At 50.3% G+C, this 14,979-nt stretch overlaps 2 protein-coding genes across 3 annotated transcripts; both read right to left on the reverse strand.

Moving 5' to 3' along the window:
• Positions 1-2,038: 2,038 nt before the first annotated feature.
• Positions 2,039-4,231, reverse strand: SPAAR (small regulatory polypeptide of amino acid response). 2 transcript variants are annotated; one of them, XM_023201522.2, is made up of 2 exons: positions 4,145-4,219; positions 2,039-3,563 (listed from the first exon to the last, which is right to left on the reverse strand). In XM_023201522.2, exon 2 carries the CDS (start codon positions 3,302-3,304, stop codon positions 3,032-3,034), a length of 273 nt encoding a protein of 90 aa, XP_023057290.1. In that variant the 5' UTR covers positions 3,305-3,563; positions 4,145-4,219; the 3' UTR covers positions 2,039-3,031. The 2 variants fall into 2 exon arrangements, with proteins under 2 accessions (XP_023057290.1, XP_031789849.1); XM_031933989.1 differs by having other exon boundaries at positions 2,649-3,563; positions 4,112-4,231.
• A 2,371-nt stretch (positions 4,232-6,602) lies between these two features.
• HRCT1 (histidine rich carboxyl terminus 1) lies at positions 6,603-7,560 on the reverse strand. Its single transcript, XM_023201526.1, has one exon. It carries the CDS (start codon positions 7,468-7,470, stop codon positions 7,111-7,113), a length of 360 nt encoding a protein of 119 aa, XP_023057294.1. The 5' UTR covers positions 7,471-7,560; the 3' UTR covers positions 6,603-7,110.
• Between the last annotated feature and the right edge of the window lie 7,419 nt (positions 7,561-14,979).

Genomic DNA, 14,979 nt, shown 5'->3' on the forward strand with positions numbered 1-14,979 from the left:
ATCCACCTCCACGTGGGGCTGGCCTCACTAGCATCCTCCGAGGACCTTCTCTCCAGCTCCTGAGACAGGAGCCACCCTCCCTGCAGCGACAGCATGTTGCCACACTGCAAGTACCTCCTGAGGCTGGGCCTGCCAGCCTGGCGAGCAAAGCTGCCTCTCTGCTGCCTGCGTCATCCACTGCCCGGAAACATGCTGGCCAGATGTGGCCAGAAGCGCTTCCCCAGGAGCGGGCTCTTGTCCAGCCTCATCTCCTTGTGCCTGGCCAAGCTGAGCTGCTGACCTCCTTCCCCTATATGCGCTCAGAACCCCCATTCATGCTGTTCCCCCTGCCCGCAGTACCTCCCCCAAATTCTGCTTCCTGAAGTCCCCTCTCTTCTCCAAGTCCAGCTCACAAGGCCTCCTCCTCCCAGCTCCGCTTTCTTCCCCGAGCACCTACAGTGTGTTATCTGCAGGCTTATCTAGGTGTCCACGGCGTCCAAATGTCCAGCTGACCCCCACGTTCCCTTGGCCGGGCTGGATACACAGTCAGTGCCCAGGCAGTGTTTACTGAATGGAGGAGTGAATGAATACGTGAAAGAATGCGTGGGTAAGTGAGGCGGCACCTACTCCAGGAGGAGACGGATGGGTGGGTGCATGGGCGGGCAGATGGGCAAGTGAACAAATGAAGAGCATGCTGGGCTTGGCAGACGGCCTGTCTCCCGCAGAGGGAAGCCAGGCTCCCTCCCCATGCGCACTTCATCAGCACTTTGTTTCCACGGCTCTGTGATTCCAGCCTGCAGACCCTCCCGGACCGACATAGTGAGCACTGTGACCACACAGTACAAGAGCAGAGCCCTGGGCCTGGCTCCTGGTGAAGGGTGCCTGAGCTGGAGCAGAGCTGACTCTGGCGGAGAAGAGGGGGAGACTGAGGCCCACTCTTCTCCCTTCCAGATCTTGCACAGCCGTCTCTCCCATCATGAATCTCCTGTGTCCAGGTTTTTCTTTGTGTCTGGACACACTCACCCACCTCTGACCAGTCCAGGTTCTTCCAAGAACAGGACCCCACTGAGTTGCTATGGAGATGTGCTGCCCAGGTCCCCTTTCAAGGAAGGACTTCGGGCAAATGCAATGGCTCACACCTGTAACCCCAACATTTTGGGAGGCCAAGGTGGGAGGATCACTTGAGGCCAGGACAGTTCGAGACCAGGTTCAGAAACATAGTGAAATCCTGTCTCTACAAGAAAAGGATTTTTTAATTAGCTAGGCAAGGTGGCATGCACCTATAGTCCCAACTACTCAGGAGGCTGATGTGGGAGGATTGATTGAGCCTGGAATTCGAGGCTGCAGTGAGCTATGATCACACCACTGCACTCTGGCCCAGGTGGCAGAGTGAGTGACATCCCATCTCCTAAAATAAAATAAAAGAAATAATAATAATAAATTAGAAAGGAAGGACTTCAAGGCTTGCCTCGGCTGCAGAGAGCTGCCCTGGCTGAGGTTAGACCCTGGGGGAGGGGACAAGGACTCAGAGATGGAGCAAAGCTGTGGAGATATTAAGGACCTGCATCACGGTTTGACTTCTTCCTCTACCCAATCTTGCTTCTTCCTTCTTCCCCTTAAAGGTGTTAATCCCTGATAAATATCTTGCACCCAAACTTTGTCTCACTGTTGCTTTTAGAGAACACAGCCCTCAAAATTTCTCTTCCCTCCATCTCCAGGGCCTCCCCACACATGCCAGTTCCCTTCTCTGTGCATCTCTGAAGGCCCTGTGTGGGGGGCTGGCGTCAGGAGTGTCCAGGACACGGTCCCAGGACCTCCTGGACCTGGGCTGAGCCCCGCCCACCATGCTCCTCCACTTCCTTCTCTGTCAGCTTCACTGGCTCCCCGCCCCTTCCCGCCCCCTGCCCCCATACCTCTCCAGCTCCAAGCCACTCTCTCTGAGAGCCCTTCCCGTAGCAGCCACACGGCAAGGGCAGCCTGTCTGGACACGCTTAGAGGCCAGAGCCCCCCTAAAGCTCAGTCCTGCCCTCCTCAACAAACAGGTCCTGGGAGAGCCATCTATTCACGGCTGGATACAGACATAAGAGCCAGGAGGCTCACAATTTTGCACCCTTCCAACCAAATTCCTTAAATATAGCACAGCATTTATTCCATGGCCACGGGAGAATGGGTTTTCTGTTAATAAAAACTGAATATCTCCTTATTTGTGATGAAAACAAGAGCTCTGAATGTAGCATAACATTTTAACTTGTCTGGAATTATCTTTCGGTTCCCAATTTTTCTGTCACTCTGAATTGACACAAGTCATTCACATTCTCTAAGAATAGAAGTGACCTGTTGGAATATAGCAATAAAGTCTCATTAAAAGTATGTTTAAAAAATCTTATTTCTGGCTTTCCTGTCAATAAAACATATTGTACTTTCTGTGGCTCTTATTTTCTCTTCTGTTTCCTTTTGTGGTTTTTCAAATCAGATTTGGAAAGGCCCATAAAAGGATATACATTTTCAAATCTAAAGTAAATCACTTGTTCCCAGGAAGCACCTTTTTGGTTTCAGAATTTTAGGGCTGATTTCAGGCAACTGGCAGGGAGCAGGCCTCGAGGTTGGGTTCTGTGCAATGTGCAAAAGTAATCAATTAGGAGAGCAAGTAAGCAGCGGTTTCTAAAAATGGCCACTCGAGGGTGCTGCATGCTCAGGTGGGAGTCATAGGCACACCGTTTACAATACATCCCAGTGATATTTCAGTGGTTGGTGTAGATCAGCAAAGCCAGCCAACTGTGCAGTCCGGCGCCGTGTCTGTTCACTCACTCCTCAGACCCCTCCTAAGCCCCATCCTGTGGGTCAACCCTGGCTGGGCTGTCAGGGGTCCCAGTAACAAGGATCCCCAAGCCTGGAGGGCACAGAAGGCTGGAATGGGAGGAGACAGGAAGTTCACAGTACAGGAGGGGAAGGACAGGGAGAAGGCCCTGGGAGGAGGGGAAGGTCCGGGAAGGCCTGCTGAGGGGCGGGTGAGTCTGACTCATCGGCACAGCAAATCCTGGGGACTCAGGCCTCACATGAAGGTCCAGAAGTCCCGGGCACTCGGCACTGGCTGGGCATGGCGACCAGGCCCTGTGAAGAGAGAAGCCTCCTGGCGAAACGTGGCCACCGTGAAGCTGCGGCCAGGGCCCCCCTGAGGATCCTGGGCCCTCGAATCACAGCTGAAGCAGCAGAGGACGCAGGTTATGGCCACAGTCACCACGAACAGCACCACCACCACCCCAATCACTGCCGTTTCCATGGCCCGCTGAGCAACCTTAGGTCCTCTCAGAGCCTTCGCTCCCATCCAGAACAGGAGGCTCTTGGCGATCGCAGGTGCCCCGTGCTTCTCCGGCGGCTCTCCCTCTGTCTCCTAAGATGCTGCTCCGAGTCCCTGGGTTGCTCCTGCTCCAGGCCATCAGGCGCTGCCACGTGGCCCCACTGCTCAAATCTCAGATGATCTCTGTCTATTTTCTAAGCCTCAGGCCAGGCCTCCAAGAGCTGTGGTCAGCTCCATGTCAGCTTCTAGAAGAAGCATTGTCCTGGAAGACGTGAGCACAGACTCCCTGCACACGGAGGAGGTGGAGAGGAGGGGTCAGAAGACGTCGCACAGAGACAGCCTAGCCAGCCCTGGCCCTCCCGTGACGCCTACGGATTTCAAGAGCAAGTTACACTAAGACCAAAGACAAAATACTCCCCCTACTGTGGATGCAGGAGTATCCCAGCTCCTCCCCAGGAGGGACCTTGGGCCAGTCCTTCAGTTGGCCTATCTGCTGCCTCCCCAGCCCGTGAGGGCAGGGACATGAGGAGGGAGGAAGGCATGCGCCAGCTCTGGGCAAGGCAGGGGACACTCACGGGTCACCCCAGGTGCCAGGGCCTTCAGCGGGGGCTGGAGGCAGAGGCAGGTTGCATTTGGCCTCCTTTTCTGCATGGCGCTGGGATAATGCAGTTTAGATAGAGTATCGTGTTCTTCCCCGGGAATCCCTGCCCTGTCCATGACTGTAGGGCTGTTTACCCAGAGGTCCCGGAAGAGCCTTCTTAGGTGCTGGCCTCACCCACCCTCTTTGCTGCCTGCTCAGCCCGTTGCTCACACTCTTATACTATGAAGACTTACCCTGGGCTTCCCAAGGGCCAGCCCTGGCTGTACCTGGTGCTGCGGCCTCCCGGACTGGTGGCTGTCCCAGGGACCTTGGCGTTCCTCCCTGGGTGCTGCAGCCTCCGTCCTACTTGGAACTTGGCTCCAAGATGTCTGAGCAACTGTGAGCACTTCCTGAATTCTTTCCTCCAATTGTGAGCGAGGGCCTAGGATCCACACTGCAGCTGTCCAACCCCCGCTCAGCAGTTATCCTGCCCCACCATGCGCACCCCAGGCCGTTTCCACCCTGCTCCCTGCCAGGAGGTCAGGGGAATAAGCTAGGCCCAGGCAACTGAGTTAGTCTGCCAGGTCAGAGCCCTTTCACACCCAACACCTCCTGAGACCCCCACCACTTCCAGAAAGGAGACTGGACTATTAGCCCCACTTTGTCCATAATTCTGGGAAACAGAGTCATGAGAACAATAACTCCAGGCATGGGACCTCACCAGACACGATCTCATATAACCTCCCCAGCACCCCTGCATAGTGAGAGCAAAACAGCCTCCATTTCATAGATAAAGATCCTGTGGTCATAGAGGTTAAATGACCTGCCTGTAGCCCATTCAGAATTAGCCATGTTAACAGAAGCGAGCAATGGCCCAGGAGGGACCGCCCTCCCTCCACTCCTAGCTCAGTACACTTTCCAGTTACCGTGGGACCACAAAGCGACCATGTGATTCTGTGATTTTACTGACCTGGGTGCAAAGTGCCAGAAAGGACAGAGGGCTGGCCCAAGTTCACACAGCCTGGGTCCTTTTCAGTTTCTCCAAGGCCCAAGGGAACTTGCTTTAGAACCAGTATTAGGAAACTGGCACTTTGCACAGAATGGGAGAGCAACTTTTCAGAGCAAGCAATGGCCTGTCGTATCCTCAATCTGTCCCTTTTCTGAGATGATGAGACCAGCTGGGCCCTGGGCTCCTCCTCCACATGGAGCAGGCTGTAGGCCGCGACAGGAAGCCAATTCCTTAGATTATTTGTATTAACTGGGATGGCCAGAAGGAAGGAAACGATGGGCTGATCTGTGGGGCCTGTGGTTTCAGGTTGAGTTACCAACATCACCTCCTTAACTGGGGTGATAGAGGGCACCAAGGGACTATGCCTCAAGCTTGAACATTTGTTCCTTTGATTTCTCATTGCCTGTTCTTCCTGTGTGCACGCAGCTGTAGGCTGCCTGCGGATTTGCGGATTGTCTGAGTGGTTCCTCATTTTTAAACTGGAATAAAGGCCGATTGCTCAGCGGGTTATCTCCTGACCTGCATAGGCTTTCTTTCCCGTTTCCGGCTTTCAGGGAACCTCCTCCCCGTCTTTGACTCATCTGTGAAATCAGCCTGGAGATACTTGGGAAAGGGGCAGGGCTGCAGGGAACAGCCGGAGGAGTCATGGCAGGAATCCAGGAGGGGGATGGAGGGGGCTGGGCTAGTCAGGGCATGGGAATGGAGACGGGGGTGGATTTGAAGGACACTGCAGAGAAAATCAACACTGCACGGCAGCCTAGGGTCCACTTTCCCAACCCAGAAACCTAAGGTGGAGGAAATCGGTGTGAATTTGCCTCCTTCTCTCTCTCACACCCTCCTCCTCCAGCCCTCACAGAGAATCCACTGGGAAATAGAAAGGAAAGAGGACATTCTGTTCCCATGAGTCACCAGGCCCCTGACTCTCTGGCCTGCTCTCCAGCCCCTCCCCACTGCCTCTCCTGGCCCCCAGTCCTCGTCTCCCCCCACTTCCCACGTCATCTCACAGGCACAGGCTGAAGGCCTCAGAGCCAGACTTCCTCCCTCGCTGTGGATCCCACCAGCTGTTCACAGAGCATATTCCAATGAGCCTCCAGGCTTTGGCAAGGGGGCATCTCTGTTATCCAACCCATGGGAGAGAAGAGGACAGTGAGACCCCAGCATTCTCCCAAGGCCATCCAACACCCTGCACCCCAGCACCACAGACTCCACTTTAAAGAACTCCACTCGCTGCCTCCCAGCCCTCCCACCACACACAGGCACCAACTGGGGCAGGATGGCTGAGGACACAAGCCTTGGAGAAGAAACCCTGACCCAGTTACCAAGGAAAGTGGATTCAAGGCAGCCAGTGGATGGGGCTTCCTCGAGTTTCAGAGCTCAGTCTGCCCTGGACATGGGCTGAAAAGAGTACAGGGGCAGAGCCCTGGGAAGCGAGCCTCGCAGTGACTCCAACCTTCCTCTCCCCAAGGCCCTGGACTGTCCCACGGAAGGCCAGAGCCCTGCTGGTGCACACAGGACCTGCTGTGGGCAGGGTTTTGTGCAAACCCTGAATCCTCCCTCAGAGCTCAGAAAGAGCCCACCCAATTCTTCCCACTCCACAACCAGCCCCTAAGACCCAGACAGAAGCCGCCAGCTCCAGGCACACACTTCCCATCAGAGAGGGAGGTCCCAGGGCAATGAGGACGCAGGCCAGGCAGCTCCCTCCCTCCCGCTATGCTGCAATCAAGAGCCTCTTCACAAAAGCTTCTTAGTGGTTTTTATTTTCTTGGACTAAGGCACCGATGAATTGACTGTGCAGCCTCGTACTGCCTTCTCCAAACCAAAAGGACATTCTCAGGGCCTCTCCCAGTGCCCTGCCCGCCAGAGGCCTTTCAGCGGCCTGATGAGGAGGTCAAGACGGGCACTTCACATCCACTTGTGTGCTGGCTCTGCCAAGACACCCTTGTCACTTCTGGGGCTCACTGGTAGTTACAGTCACAAGGTGGGCTGTCCAACCCCAAAAGAGCACCCTTACTCTCCACTCCCCAAACCCTTCAGCACTTCAGGCCCCAGTGTTCTTCCGTTCTCTGCGGCCATAGTACACTGGGGCATAGCATGCAAATGCAGCCAGAGCAAGCCCCAGGCCATTGTTCCCCTCATTCACCCCAGAGATGCATCCTTCCACATGGAAACATGGGGTCCACTTGTCCTGGGAACAGATGGCAGGGCAGGGGCAGCTGCTGTCCACAGGCACCGGCGGCAGCAGCCTCAGCGAGCATGGCGGGGGTGGTGGCGGTGGGGGTGGTGGTGGTGGTGGTGGTGGTGGTGGTGGAGGTGGTGAGGGGTGTGGCGGGGGTGGTGGTGGTGGAGGCCCACATTCGGCACGTGAGATACGTGGCCAGGATGATGGTGATGATGGAAGATTCCCAGGTGGCCCCGCCGCCGGAAGGGCCAAGGCTGGGCCCGGCGGACTCGGTTTCCCCCTGCAGCTATACGGTTCCTCTCCACGTCACAGTCCTGACGTCCATGGAAAAGGCAAATGGCCAGCAGCAGCAGTAGCAGCAGAACCGCCACAGCAGCGCCTGTGATCCATCCCACGAGGGCCGTGCTCCCCAGGAGGTCCAGCATCTGGGAGCCAGACAGTCCTTCTCTCCCCAGCAGCTCCTCGCTCCTTTCTCCCCTTCAGCAGCCTCCACTCAGCCCTCTCAGTCACTGAACTTTGTTGTCTCCGCTGCGGGCTGGAGAGCAGCCAGGGAATGTGGGCGAAGCCTGTTTGGACTTGCAACTGCTGGCCAAGGGTGAAGCCAGGCTGCTGTTAACTCTGAGGAGGCCTGGCAGGGAGGCCGGGTGGAGACAGAGGAGCTGTCAGGATGGATCTGGTTGAGGGAGGAGCCCTGAGTCTAGAGGAAAGAAACCCTCCTGCTCCCTGGCTCAGTGAATTTCCCTCTCCGGGTTTCAGTCTCCTCTCAGAGACTGTGTGGAACAGAGATGAACAACACGGGCTTTGGACCCAGACAAGTCACTTGCTGTGAGATTGTGCACAAGTTACTTAACCTCTCTGTCCTCTGTTTCCTCTTCTGTAAAATGGCTGCTAACAGTTCCTTCCTTAATAGGGTGTTCTGAGGACTAAAGGAGTTGAGATGCATAAATCAGCAACACCAGCTCCTGTCACACGTTTGCCATTGATATTACTGCAATGGACTCCATGGCTCAGGAGACATTGTCGTCTGAGAGTCTGTGATTCCCTGTCCTGCAGCCTGCAGAGCCCTCCAGGGCCGAGTCAGGCTCTGTCAGATGAGTCATCCTGAGCTCAGTGAGCTTGAGAAGCTCAGGGAGGCACCACAGGCAGATTTTGCCATCCAGGGAAGTCCTCCATCCAGCTTGTTCTGGGAGGCAGGAGGGTCTGGGTGTCCGCCCAAGTTTGCTGGGAGGCAAGAAGGAGGCCACTGAGCTCAGAGAGGGCAGGCACAGGCCCAGCCTCCTGGTTCCCAGTTCAGCAGTCTCAACTGGCCATAAATGGCATGTTCCTTGCTCTGTCACATCCCCCCTGCCCAGCAGTGGTGAGTACCATTCCTACCTAGTGGAGCATTTACAGAGCGGCAGGATCTGAGCAGTACTGACTCTCCCTCCAAGCCCACCCGCTAGGCCCAGATCCTCTGTGTTCCTCCTGGGAGGCGCCGCCCCATCCTGCTGACAGGCCTCAGCCACAGGTGCTCATTGTCTCTCTGGCAACCCTTTCTGCTGTGGGCGTGCTGGGCTGTTCTCCAAGCCCTTCCTCACATGCAGCGGGGCTCCCCAAAGCCCCAGCTCTGTGTCTGGCTCTGCAGGGTCCCTCCAGGCTGAGTCCCCAGCCCCTCCCTCCAGGCTCACTTCCCTGCCACCTGGAGGAATGTCTGCAGACACCGCAAGGCTGGTTCTCTGAGTTCTGGCAGCACCTCCACCCTGTGATGTTGGGCAAACCCCTCGCCCTGACCCAGCCTGTCTCCTCTGCAGAACTCCCAGGGCAAGAAGTGACCTCCAGGGACCCTTCCCCCTCTGACCTTAATCTGAGGGGAGTTCTCTCAGGGAGGCCTCAAACCCTTAATGAAAACCCTCAGCAGATGAAAAGGCTAAACATTCCCTTCAACCAAATTGGGCTCAGGGGGCAGCAGGTTTAATGAATCCTGGCACTTCTTCAGCCCTTGGGGGAGCCACTTGAACTTGTAATGATGCTGGAATAAGAACTCCTCCTGCAGACTCCTGGGGCCCTGGGAGCCTGGCTGCCTTCCCTAGGGAACTTAAGGAGGGAAGTCTGCTGTGAGGAGGAGGAGGAAGCCACACAGGGGATTTTTATCCTCAGAACTTCTCCAAGAAGACTCCCACCCCACACCAGCCGCTGGTGGCGGGGCAGGACCTTACAGCTATGAACCTGAAGAACTTCAATCAGCAAAAAGGGCCCCTTGGAATCACCCAGACCCAGCCTTCACTGACAGATAGAGAAACTGAGGCCAGAGAAGGGAAAGGCTTCCCTAAGTTCCCCCGGCCTTGTGTGCTAATCTACACAGCAGGTACTCAACAGAGTACTGTCCCTGCAGTGAGGGAGCCGTCCAGAGTGAGAGCCTGAGATCAGCAGGGCCTTCCACAGAGACAGTGGGAAGATGAGGTGCAGATGCGAATAAATCTGGAGGGCGCAGGGGTTGGGGGGCCCCCTAACACATACACATACACATGACATCTGTTTCATTAGGTGCAGATTCACTCCCCATCTGGGTAGTAGGATCCCACAGTGAACATTTGATTAGATGCTTTGGGCACTCATGGGGGCAATGAGGGACAGCCACTGAGAATACAGTCCTCCGTGACTTAACCCATTTATGCCTAAGGTTGCAATTTTTTGAATTTTTGCAATCAGACCTTGGCAATGACCTTGATCAGTAGGATAAAAATAACTCCCACATGCTTAGCGTTCCAATAATGGAACACCAGGCATAAATGTTAAGAAGTGACACAGCCAGGTGCAGTAGCCTGTAATCACGGCATTTGGGGAGGCGGAAGGGGGTGGATCATTTGAGCCCAGGAGTTCAAGACCAGCCTGGGCAACATGGCAAAACCCTGTCTCTTTAAAAATTACAAAAGATTAGCTGAGCATGGTGGCACATGTCTATAATCCCAGCTATTCAGGAGGCTGAGGCAGGAGGATTGCTTGCGCCTGGGCAGTTGAGACAGCAGTGAACCGAGATCATACCACTGTGCTCCAGCCTGGGCAACAGAGCAAGACCCTGTCTCAAAAAAAAAAAAAGTGACAGAGACCTTCTTGGAGGCTTGACTGTACACTGTACACAAGCATTTGCAGGACTGATAACTTTAAGGACACTGTGGCTGTGTTTCCGGATCCCCCGCCTCAGAAAAGCTTGTCATTGTATTTCTTCCCCAGGGTTGGGACTTCCTAGCCAAGGAACGGGAGTTCTAGACCACACAGCTGATGGGTAAGCTTTTCGAAACTCATATTATTTAGCGTCATGCCCATATTTCCAGGGTACACAGACTCATGCACATGCTTGTAAATCAATATTGATCTGTAGGAAAACTCATACACCAATAATTGTGTGTGCACATGCACATGTAAATATGCGCAGGTGAATACAAGTTCCAGACAACTCAAACTTGTGCTTGTAGTAGCTGCAGGTGGTTCTTGGAAGTCTACCCTTAGCAACCACATTGTTTTCACTAATTGGTGGCACCACCTAGTGGTGACACTGTAAATAAATCAGTTTAGTATTCTGACCTGTCAAAAGTTACGGTATCTGATGGTTGTTTATAGATCATAATTTGGACCCATGCATTTAACTCCTCTCTATTCCAAGTTCCTATTAAAATAGACAAAGAGGCAAAAGAGGGAAAATCCTATTCCACACCAGAAATCCATCTAAAAAATCAAATTACTGGCCCACAAACTTTAAGGAATTTCAACAAGATACAGTACAAATGGAGCCAAGCTGATGGGTGTATTGACTAAAGAAGGACATTCCTGAGAAATAATGGAGGATACGCCCCAGGAGAGTCTCCCTAAAGCCCCATAGTAGACAGCCAGGACTAGGAACAAAGCTGAGATGGGCGTAAGCGGGAAACAAATTGAGCAACCTTGGGAACTGCGACTGCCTACTCACAGAGAAGGTAGCCAAGGCTCAGTTCGTCTTCTGGTTTGCACAGAAAAGTAGGGACATTGGCCAGCAGGTTTCTAACCCAGGTGCTCGTGCCAGTTAGAGAAGGGGGGACATTCTTCCAGCCAACCTTGGACTACCTCAACAAATAGTGAAAAGAAGTTGCATAGCAGAACAGCAAATTTCTCTCCTGTTCTCAGAAGCTCTCCCTGCCCTAATCATGGTCGATGGGATCTCCCAGTCTAGAAAACTAAACTATAAATATTCCATTTTTCTTCTTTTCCCATTGCCTGGAACCAACATGTTTGAAAATGATCTACATATCTTTCAGAGGACCCATTTCAAATCTCAATTCCAAACATATGTAGATCTAGGTCCCTCCATAAAGTGAGCAAATATATAATAATATCTAGACTTACAAAAAAAGATGTAAGTTATTATATCTTTATCATTAGGGTTACTAGAATCTAAGAAACAAAAACAGTAAAATTCCATAATTTATATTGTAAATACAATTCCAAAAGTCAGTCTATATATGAATATGGAAAATATGCAAAAACAGGAAATTTATTTTCCAGTTAAAAACCAAATCTGGAAAGATTGCTTTGAGAACCTTCCCTATAACTCAGAAATACATAAATAAATAAATAGATTAAAAGAGAGAGAAAGAAAAGAAAAATCCAGAAATCAAATGTATCTATATAATAGGCATTCCAGAAATGGAGAATAGAGCCCATGGAGAAACAATCATGAAAGAAATATAAAGAAAATTTCCTGACTTGAAGAATTAACTCCTTAGATCAAAAAGTGACTTAGTACTCAGCAAACTATCTATCTGTCTACCTATCTATCTATTTAGAGGCAGGGTCTCATTCTGTCACCCAGGCTGGAGTGCAGTGGCACAATCACAGTTGGCTCACTGCAGCCTCGACCTCCTGAGCTCAGGTGATCCTCCCACCTCAGCCTCTCAAGTAGCTGGGACTACAGGCGGATCCCATCATCCTGGCTAATTTTTTTTTAATTTTTTTGTGGAGACAGGGTTTTGCCATGTTGTCCAGGCTGGTCTTGAACTCCTGGGTTCAAGCAGTCCTCCCAACTTGGCCTCCAAAGTGCTGCGATTATAGGTGTGAGCCACCACACCCCGCCTAAGGAAACTATTTAAAGAGGCCAGATCATCTAGTTATATCCAGGCAAAATTTTAACATTAAAACAATAAAGAGAAACCAAATGGTATAACCATCATGGAAAACACTTTGAATTTTCATATAAAACTAAACACACTCTACCATTTACTGTTTCTAACTATTTACCAGCACTCACACTCCTTGGAATTTACCCAAATGGGCTGAAAACTTTTTTTCACACAGAAATCTGCATGTGGATGTTTATAGCAACTTTATTCATAATTGACAAAACTTGGAAGCAACTGAGATGGTGAATGGAAGCAGCAGGTGAATGGATAAATAAACTGTGGTACACCAGACAATGGAACATCATTCAGCACTAAAAAGAAATGAACTCTCAAGTCATGAAAAAACATGGAGGAAACTTAAATGCATATTGCTAAGTGAGAGAAACCAATCTGAAAAGGCTACATATGTGTGATTCCGTCTATTTAACATTCTGGAAAAGGCAAAACTATGGAGACAGTGGAAAGATCAGTGGTTGCCAGGGGCTGGAAGGAGGCAGGAGGTAGAGCACAGGGAATTTTTTAAGGCAATGAAACTATTCTACAAAACACTATGATGGTGGATACATGTCATTTCAAAATTTGTCAAAATCCGTAGAATGTACAACACCAAAGTGAACCCTAACGTGAACGATGGCCTTTGGGTGATGATGTGTCAACACAGAGTAGATTACAGCAAATGTACCTCTGTGTTGTGGAACGCTGATAATAGCAGAGGGGGGATTCATATGGGAAATCTCTGTAGCCTCCACTCAAATTTCCTGTGAACCTAAAACTGCTCTAAAAAATAAAGTCTACTTTTTTAAAAAACAAAAGGAGTAAAGAAAATAATCCTACAAACCATAACAGGAGCTGTTTAAACTGTTTCAAAAAATAAAGAGACCCTTTTTTATTTTTTAAATTCATATAACTTACTTTATAAAACTAGTGTAACCTGATACCAAATATAAGAATCATATCACAAAAACACTACAAATCTCAGAATTTTTTTTTTTTTTTTTTTTTTGAGACAGAATCTCGCTCTGTCATCCAGACTGGAATGCAGTGTCATGATCTCGGCTCACTGCAACCTCCGCCTCCCGGGTTCAAGCGATTCTCCTGCCTCAGTCTCCTGAGTAGCTGGGACTACAGGCGCATGCCCCGACACCCGGCTAATTTTTTGTATTTTTAGTAGAGATGGGGTTTCACTGTGTTAGCCAAGATGGTCTCGATCTCTTGACCTCGTGATCTGCCTGCCTAGGCCTCCCAAAGTGCTGGGATTACAGGCGTGAGCCACAGCGCCTGTCCCAAATCTCAGAATTCTAACAAATTTATATTATATCCCTAGCAGAACATTGGGAGATGAATACTCCATAAAATAAATTTATTCTAGGAATGTGAGGGTGGTTTCATATTTTAAAAATATGTTGCAATTATATCAATAGGTTAAAAAAGTAAAACCATATGATCATCTCAACAGATGTCAAAAAGTAGTTAATAAAATTCACTATGCATTCCTGATAAATACAGGGATACCTCATTTTTATTGTGCCTCACAGATATTGCTTTCTTTTTTTTTTTTCTTTTAACGTATTGAAGGTTTGGGCTGGGCTCAGTGACTCATGCTTGTAATCCCAGCATTTTGGGAGGCCCAGGTGATGGATCACTTGAGGTCAGGAGTTTGAGGCCAGCCTGTCCAACATGGTGAAGCCAACCCCATCTCTGCTAAAAATACAAAAATTAGCCAGGCATGGTGGCTTGCACCTGCAATCCCAACTACTCAGGAAGCTGAGGCACAAGAATTGCTTGAACTCGGGAGGCAGAGGTTGCAGTGAGCTGAGATTGCACCACTGCACTCCAGCCTGTGTGACAGAGTGAGACTCTGTCTCAAAAATAAACAAAAACAAATTGAAGGCTTGTGGCAACCCGCTTCGAGCAAGTCTTTCGACACTATTTTCCAACAGCATGTGCTCACTTCATGTCCCTTTGTCACACATTTTAGTAATTCTCACCATATTTCAAATGTTTTCATCATTGTTATATCTGTTATGGTAGCCTGTGGTCAGTGATCTTTGATATTACTATTGTAATTGTTTTGGGGCACCATGAACTGCACTCATATAATATTATTCAATAAATGTTGTGTGTATTCTGGCTGCTTCACTGACTAGCCCTTCCTCCATCTCTCTCCCTCTCCTAGGGTTTTCCTATTCCCTAAGACACAACAATATCAAAATAAAGCCAATTAATAATCCTATAATGGCCTCTAAATGCTCAATGAAAGGAAAAGTCACGTCTCTCACTTTAAATCAAAAACTAGAAATTATTAACCTTAGTGAGGAAGGCATGTTGAATGCCAACACAGGCTGAAAGCAAAGCCTCTTGCGCCAAGCAGTTAGCCAACTTGTGATTGCAAAGAAAAAGTTCCTGAAGGAAATTAAAAGTCCTACTCCAGAGAATACATGAGTGATAAGAAAGCAAAACAACCTTATTGCCGACATGGAGAAAGTTTGAGTGGTCTGGATAAAAGGACAACCAGCCACAACATTCCCTGAAACCAAAGCCTAATCCAGAGCAATACCCTAATGCTCTTTATTTCTATGGAGGCTGAGAGAGGTGAGGAAGCCGCAGAAGAAAAGTTGGATGCTAGCAGAGGCTTAAGGAAAGAAGCCATCTTGATAACATAAAAGTACAAGGTGAGGCAGCACTTGTACTTTTGGGATGTTGAAGCTACAGCAAGTTATCTAGAAGATCTGCCTAAAATGCTCGATGAAGGTGGCTACACTAAATAACTGATTTTTAATGTAGATGAAGCAGTCTTCTATTGGA

Source organism: Piliocolobus tephrosceles, chromosome 14, assembly GCF_002776525.5.
Source record: "Piliocolobus tephrosceles isolate RC106 chromosome 14, ASM277652v3, whole genome shotgun sequence".
Taxonomy (NCBI): Eukaryota; Metazoa; Chordata; class Mammalia; order Primates; family Cercopithecidae; genus Piliocolobus; species Piliocolobus tephrosceles.

Excerpts from the sequence above, each read along its gene's own strand:
- HRCT1 (XM_023201526.1), bottom strand. The coding sequence starts at position 7,470 with ATGCTGGACCTCCTGGGGAGCACGGCCCTCGTGGGATGGATCACAGGC.
- SPAAR (XM_023201522.2), bottom strand. The coding sequence starts at position 3,304 with ATGGGAGCGAAGGCTCTGAGAGGACCTAAGGTTGCTCAGCGGGCCATG.